The following is a 7,123-nucleotide window of genomic DNA, read 5'->3' on the forward strand; positions in this document are numbered from 1 at the left end:
AATACATAAAAATATTAAAATATAACATTACTAGAAGATAGGTATTGTAACAACTATCTTGATAAATAAGATCTAATAAATATAAATACATAAAAATATTAAAATATAACATTACTAGAAGATAGGTATTGTAACAACTATCTTGATAAATAAGATCTAATAAATACAAAACCCGTATTAAAATATATAAAATACTAAAATATAATACTAGAAGATATTGGATAGACATTATTAATAAAAATTAAAATAAAATTTTATACAGAAAAAATACACTAAACGCTTAATCTTGAAATGCTTCTTCCTCATATTTCAACATCCTCGCCGTCGGCGGCTCTCGTCGTTGCCGGCGGCTGCATCCGACGTGGTATGCATATTTACAAAATCTCAGCATCTTCTCATAGCCAATCTCCCAAACCTCTGAGGTCTCTCCCTCTCTCTCTCTCCCTCTCTCTCTCTCCCTCTCAGATATATGTCATATTTGTGTGTAACTATATGATTCCAAGTTCTAAAATTTATAAATGTGATTGTATGAAAGAATTGATGCTATGTATAATGTGCAGATATGCTGTGCTTGGTGCTGGCTTTGCTGGTTTGTCTGTCACTTGGCACTTACTACAAGTACATATCCCCTCTCTTTCTATATGTATCTCATTGTGTTAATCTTCTGGAATCTGTAGAAGTGAACAACAAATCTTGTAATTAATGCTTAAAAACCCAAGAAAACATGATGTGTGAAAAGGAATTTTATTTGCAGCATACTTCTAAGGAATCCCATGTCTGCATTGACATTTACGATGATGCTGGAATTGGTGGTGGTGCTTCTGGAGTTTCTGGAGGACTCCTGCACCCGTATTCACCTAAAGGTTTTTCAATTTCTCCTACAATTATGAAAAAAGGAAAAAAATTGCTTAGATGGAAGGCATTTTGTTTACTAACATCTGTGTATAGTTTAAGATGAATCTTAAACTGGGGTGTGTTTATAAGTCTAGTTATTGACAGTTAAACCTCTTTGGCGGAGCATGGAGTGTTGGGAAGAAAGCTTGAAGCTTTTAAGCATTGCTGAAGCAGCAGTGGAACCTAATAAGTTGAATGGTGGAAGTCAAGAATTGGGTCATGATTCTGACGATTTCATAGTCAGGAGAAGGTTTTCTTTTTTACATATGTTTCGTACTTTATAGGATTCTGTTGTCTGACAATAGGAACAAGCATGGATGTTTTTATTCTTTGAGCTATGTTCTTTTTCCATTGTGCGCTTATACTAGTGATGTGATTGTGATTTAGAGGTATTGTAAGACCAGCTGCCAGTCTGAAGAATTTGGATCTAATGAATGAAGTAAGCTTGTCAAACTGTTCAATAAATTTCGTACTTACATCGGCTTCAAAGTGATTTGGTATTTTCTTGTTGGTGTACATTAGTAGAATGCTCAGAACTGCCTTGCCGGTTGCAGAATAGAGTCCGTTGATAAGGAGGCTGCTGAAAGACTAGTGCCCAATTTATCTGTGCCTTGCAATTTGGCATTCTATATGCCTGAAGCTGTCAATGTTCATCCTCAACGATATCTTGAGTTAAACTTCCTACTCTTTTGTCATTCTCTACTTCTCTTTTAAGATGCCACTTTAATTTCACCATATCTTCATTCATGTTACTGATCAGTTCCACCTTTTTTTGATCATCAGGCCTTATATTCTGCTTGTCAAGATCTGGTGAAAGACACGTCTGTTTCAGACTTACACAGAAAAGAGCTAAACTTGCACAAAAAAACTGTTAATAATCTCCTTGAACTATCAGGTAGAGTCTTGCTGTTGATAAAATATCTTGTTCTATTGCAAACTTTCAACCTGTCGTACAAGATTTCTTACACTAGGAATCTTGAGAGATTGTTGATATCTTATTATTACCCTGTTAAATTTGAGTTGGCTGATTACAAGTACTTATCTTAAGTATTTAGTACCTGTATAATTGTTTGTTGCCAAATCTGATTTTTCAGGTGAATATGACTCGGTGATTGTTTGTATGGGGGCCAGAGCAGCTTCCCTGCCTGAGTTGTCCGAGAGGCTTCCCTTGAGGACTTGTAGAGGTGTCATTGCTCACCTGCAGCTTCCAGATGATATTAGGTGAGAGGCCTTATTAGTTATTACTTGCATGCAATCTTAGCATCATAATGTAAATGGACTCTTAAGTTCTGAAAATTGCAATGATTTGCTGTATGAAGTAGTATCTACATGCCCAACTGCTTTGTTCACACTATACTGCATGTCCAAGTGCTTGTTTAATTTTCATGCTACTGCTTGTTCACTTTATTCTTATGCCCAATCGCTTATTTATTCTTCGTCTCCAGCTGCTTGTTTACTTTTCTATGCCCAACTGCTTGTTTACTTTTTTATTCCTACTGCTTGTTTGGCAATGCAAATAAGTGGCTTGTAGAATGTTTTAACTGTCAAGACGAAGCTGGAAAATGGCAATCATGTTTCTCTTTACTTTTTCTTCTAGGTTAGATAATATTCATCACACACAGTACATGCCTCTGTATCTTGTGAGATTTGCACTTCAATTTCTTAATGAAGTGTAGAGCACAGGATAACCACAAGATACAATATATTTCATAATGTCTATGAGAACTGCTTCTGGTTGTTTTCACCCTCATAACTATTGTTAATATTGGCCAGTATTCTTAATTTTTACTGATTTTTATATGCCAGAGAAAGTTATCCACAACATGGTCCTTCAATCTTGTCAGATGCATGGCTTGCTATACACGGCCCTCGTGATATACGTCTGGGCTCAACATGGGAATGGAAGTCAAAAAATTATTCCCAAAATGTCACAGTTGAGGAAGCTTTAAAAGCTCTTGAAGAGCTCCTGCCAAAAGCATCAGCCATATATCCAGGGATTAAAAACTGGGATTACATTGCCGCAAAGGCAGGTCTCAGGGCAATGCCACCACTTACATCTCATGGGTCACTTCCGCTTTTAGGTTGTATAGATGAATATTTGAAAGGAAAACAGACATGTAAGTTCTGGTTGTTTACAGGGTTAGGTTCAAGGGGTCTGCTCTATCATGCTTGGCTTGGGAAATTGATAGCACAAGCAGTGGTTTCTTCTAATGAAGATGTAATTCCTTCTGAACTTATTGCTTGGAAAAGTAGAATGAAATAAATAGACGACAGAAGCTTATTTGTTTCTTATGTTGTAAACTGAATGAAATAAATAGACGACAGAAGCTTATTCATGATTAGTTGCAGTTACGCATAAGTAATTTAGATTGATACCTTCAATTAGTACTCAAAATCAGCAGGGGCCCTATAAATAACTTGAATGGAATTAAAGAAAGAAAGAACATTTGAGCGTATGCTTCATTCTATTCCATCCTGCTTTATACGCAAACCAACAGGTTACTCGGTAATAAGGCATCCTGGAACGTCATTATATATATAATTCAACACAAACACTTGTAACTTGACAAAATACATAATATACACATCTTCAGAGAAACTATCCACACTGTTTAACATTTTGCTCAGGTTGTATAAGCCAATTCTAATGCAGATAGTAGACATTATTCAGCAGCAACTAGCATGACGATGTCCATAGATAAACCTGGCCACCACTTGTAGCGCCTGCGAGCATCCCAAACTTGTGAGGATGCACATCAAAGCGACATGGAATAGCAGTTATCTCTGGGCTGACTAAGGTGTCAATGCATCTCTTCTCAGCTGTAGATATAACATCAACTCCTCTTTTCATATTGCCAATAAAGACATGTGAATCATCCCAACCCCATATTCCTCTGTGCCGCCCAAGCATGAAAAAGGAATAGAAAGTCAGTTAATCAAAAAAAATAGATTTTCATGTACAAAAAATAGATTAATAAGGTGATAAAACTGCAAGCAGAACCAGAAGATCGTAAATAAATGAACATGTATGTCTTTAAACAGGTCCACAATCTTTCGAAATATTATAATATTTTCCAAGCGAACATGATTGATAACTCGTATGAGAGAACAAAGGGAGTATATTGTTTTCATCAAAAGGCTTGGCTCAATGGCATTTATGCTAAGAGAAAACAAATGAGTATATTGTTTTAATTAAAGGCTTGTCATGTATTATACATTCATTGAAAACCATCAATGGTCAGCCATACTTTTCCCTGTTGCAGCAGTTTATGGTTTACACCTAATATGGGATACCTTTACTTCCAGTTCAGTATATTTTCATGTTATTATATCTATGAATCTGATGTGAAGGCGCCTATTGCCTACTACTGTCTTCAACATTTTAACATACTATCCATAAATAAAGTATCCAAATGATGTCCAGGGCACATATGTGTGCCAAAATGACATATTAACTATATTCAGATCAATGAAACTTAAGTTTATTTCCAGTAAATAAAGAAAAAGCACCAAAACTTGTATATATGATATAGGACTTACTTAAATGAGGAGATCCATCTTCCAGTCTGGTTATTATGATGTATCTTAGATACATTCTCATAATTAGCTCCAGTCAGTAACTTAATGCTATCATCAAGGCTACAAAAACATGAAGAAACTTGTAAAAAAAGATCAAGGAATGAAGGGATAAAGTAAACCAGTAATTAAAAAGAAAAAAGAATACTAATAGGAATTGACAATATGAAAAAGAAAAATTTCCTTGCCCGTAGTATCAAAATCAGTTTAGACGGATAAACCATCTTCCAGATGATGACTTGCTAATTTTTCTTTGAAAACTAAATTTTATAGAATTCAGTAGTCCTAAAAGTTAAGCCATTGAAATATATGCAACACTTCCTATCAATTTGTTCACAAATGGGAACAGAGAAGTTTAAATATATTTAGTCAATAACTAGAAGGTTTAACACCGCCGAGCAACAACCAAACAATGCATCAAAATTAGCTGTTTTAAAAAAAATCCAATCTCATGGAAAGGTTAAGGTGTATATATCTCAAATACTCTACCGTTATCAAGCCAAAAGAAAGCATATTCATGTGTGTGTGGTCCATCCAAGGAGCAGCCTGATTAGAATAATTATTTACTTTGATCTGGTCAAGTATGTTAATATTTTTATAATTACATAGACAAATAGATAAGTATAAAAATATTATGTAACCTCACATTCACATACCTAGTTGTAGCAAGAATACTTCCTGAAGGTGAAAAGTAAGCAGCATGCACAGCCCTTTCATGGTTGACAGTGTTCAGAGCTTCTGCTTTGTCTGCTACAACCTTTCTCAAATCCCATATGCAGGCAGTCCCATCAGAAGAACTCGTGGCCATCATATTAGTATTACATGCATTGAAGTGAATGCTGTTGATCCTAGTTTCATGCAAACCCCAAGAAGATGAAGGTTTTCCTGTTCTTCCATCCCAAATATTAAGTTCTCCCCGACCTTCACTAAAATATAAGGAGTTCACATCATCTGCCCTCTGAGCAATAGAGTAAATGCTATCAGCACCGCTATATGCTAGATCAAACATCTCCTTCTCAACATCCATCAACCGTATAAAACCATCGTAACAGCAAGTAAACATCTGTTAACAAATTCACAAAAGTAACTAACATAAAAAAACAAATACAGTGTAAAAATCCCGGTCAGAAGGATCATTCATAATGTCTCAAATAGAACATAGCACAATGTGTTTTAACTCCTACTTGAGTATTACACCATATAAACAAATCAGAACGATGTTATATTAAATATCTAGAAAGTTTGGAGGAAAACCATACCTTAAACGTAGAAAATGGCTGAACTACGATCCCCGAAACTGGAGAAGAATGTGGCTGATAAACATAAATCCCATCCGATTCATCCACACAATCAACATTCCAAAACCCAACATTTCCAAACTTATTCCCAACCACAACCATTCTCCTATCCACAGACGGAAACACACGTACAGACAAAATTCTCCCAGGAACAACCCGCGCAACATTCCCTTCTTCCAAACTCATTGTATCCAGACCCTTAATCTCCTTCCCCTCACAACCTCCTTCCAAACCATCACCACCACTATCTCTCGAACCCTTTGAAACATTTAGCATTGTCTCAACAAATTTCCGATCCTCCGATTCTTTACCAACATACACATCTCTCATACTAATCGGGCCTAATTCTCGACTCGAGTCAACAGTTTTCACCTTTTTATTGGGACTAGACCCTATAGTTTTTGCCTTTTTATTGGGAGTTTCAGTATAATCGTCTTTAAGACCACCCGCAGACAGTTCATCGGGTTTAATCCCACGCGAACGTAGTGAACGCCTAATTACAATCGGACTCTCACCCTTAACTTTCTTCTTAGGGCTTACTTTGTAACTCTTAGTCTTAGCCCTAACAAATCACATAATTATAAACAAAATCAAAATCACAATCGAATAATTCAGTATTAAAATTAAATGATTAGTGTGTGGCCGAGTGAGAGAGAGAGCGGGAGAGAGAGGCGAGGAAGAGAGGGGTGAGAGAGACGAGAGGAGGGATGGGAGAGAGAGGGGAGGGGGGAAGGGGGGAGGGGGAGAGAGAGGGAGAGGGGAGAGAAAGATGAGAGAGAGAGATGGGAGAGGGAGAGGGAGAGAGGGAGAGAGGGGGGGGTGAGATGTACCTTTGAGATTTAGCAGACGATGATAGATCGTTGAGTGTGGAGTGGATTTTGAGAGAGGCGAGCACTTCAGCATTGCGTTTGATGTTATCGAGCCTTTTACGCTCGTAGTCTGTGAGTTTTTTGGGTGCCATTAGCGCTTAGTTGCAGAGAGAAATGAAGATGAAGACTCGTGTCGGATGTACAAGACACAGTTTGGCGGGAAAAAACCCCAAACAAGCGGGAAAATAGGGGTTTTATAGAGGGAAAATGAAGTGATGCAGAGTTTTTGTTGGATGGATGGCGGTTTATTTTGTAAAGATCGGATCCCCTGTAACATCAAAACCAACCGCCTCTCGATTGGTCGATAGATAAAACATAATTATACGATTAATAAAAGGCGGGTATAAATTTGAATCCTTTTATAACTAATTTTAAATATTTGGACAATAATAATAATTTTAATATTTATACAAACAAAAATTTTAGGATTTGTTCAAGTTGAATCGACCAAATACTCTCAAGTTCAGGTTACAAGATTCACAAATC

At 36.6% G+C, this 7,123-nt stretch overlaps 2 protein-coding genes across 5 annotated transcripts in view; one reads left to right on the forward strand and one right to left on the reverse strand.

The window, feature by feature from the left end:
- LOC108220580 (uncharacterized) overlaps window positions 1-3,182 on the forward strand; it is a 34,856-nt gene extending 31,674 nt beyond the window's left edge. For 2 of the 4 annotated variants that reach the window (XM_064094249.1, XM_064094252.1), the window contains 5 exons: window positions 1,282-1,333; window positions 1,420-1,564; window positions 1,676-1,789; window positions 1,989-2,115; window positions 2,701-3,182. In XM_064094249.1, coding sequence (XP_063950319.1) covers window positions 1,282-1,333; window positions 1,420-1,564; window positions 1,676-1,789; window positions 1,989-2,115; window positions 2,701-3,157 — 895 coding nt within the window. In that variant the 3' untranslated portion in view covers window positions 3,158-3,182. Of the gene's footprint in view, window positions 1-254; window positions 423-560; window positions 619-754; window positions 864-999; window positions 1,145-1,281; window positions 1,334-1,419; window positions 1,565-1,675; window positions 1,790-1,988; window positions 2,116-2,700 lie in introns of those variants that run through there. The other 2 variants (XM_064094250.1, XM_064094251.1) reach the window with 2 other exon arrangements.
- A 140-nt stretch (window positions 3,183-3,322) lies between these two features.
- LOC108220912 (uncharacterized) lies at window positions 3,323-6,872 on the reverse strand. Its single transcript, XM_017394800.2, has 5 exons — window positions 6,599-6,872; window positions 5,730-6,330; window positions 5,127-5,533; window positions 4,435-4,533; window positions 3,323-3,788 (listed from the first exon to the last, which is right to left on the reverse strand). Exons 1-5 carry the CDS (start codon window positions 6,727-6,729, stop codon window positions 3,572-3,574), a joined length of 1,455 nt encoding a protein of 484 aa, XP_017250289.1. The 5' UTR covers window positions 6,730-6,872; the 3' UTR covers window positions 3,323-3,571.
- Window positions 6,873-7,123: the final 251 nt, after the last annotated feature.

Source organism: Daucus carota, chromosome 5 (genome assembly GCF_001625215.2).
Source record: "Daucus carota subsp. sativus chromosome 5, DH1 v3.0, whole genome shotgun sequence".
Classification (NCBI taxonomy): Eukaryota; Viridiplantae; Streptophyta; class Magnoliopsida; order Apiales; family Apiaceae; genus Daucus; species Daucus carota.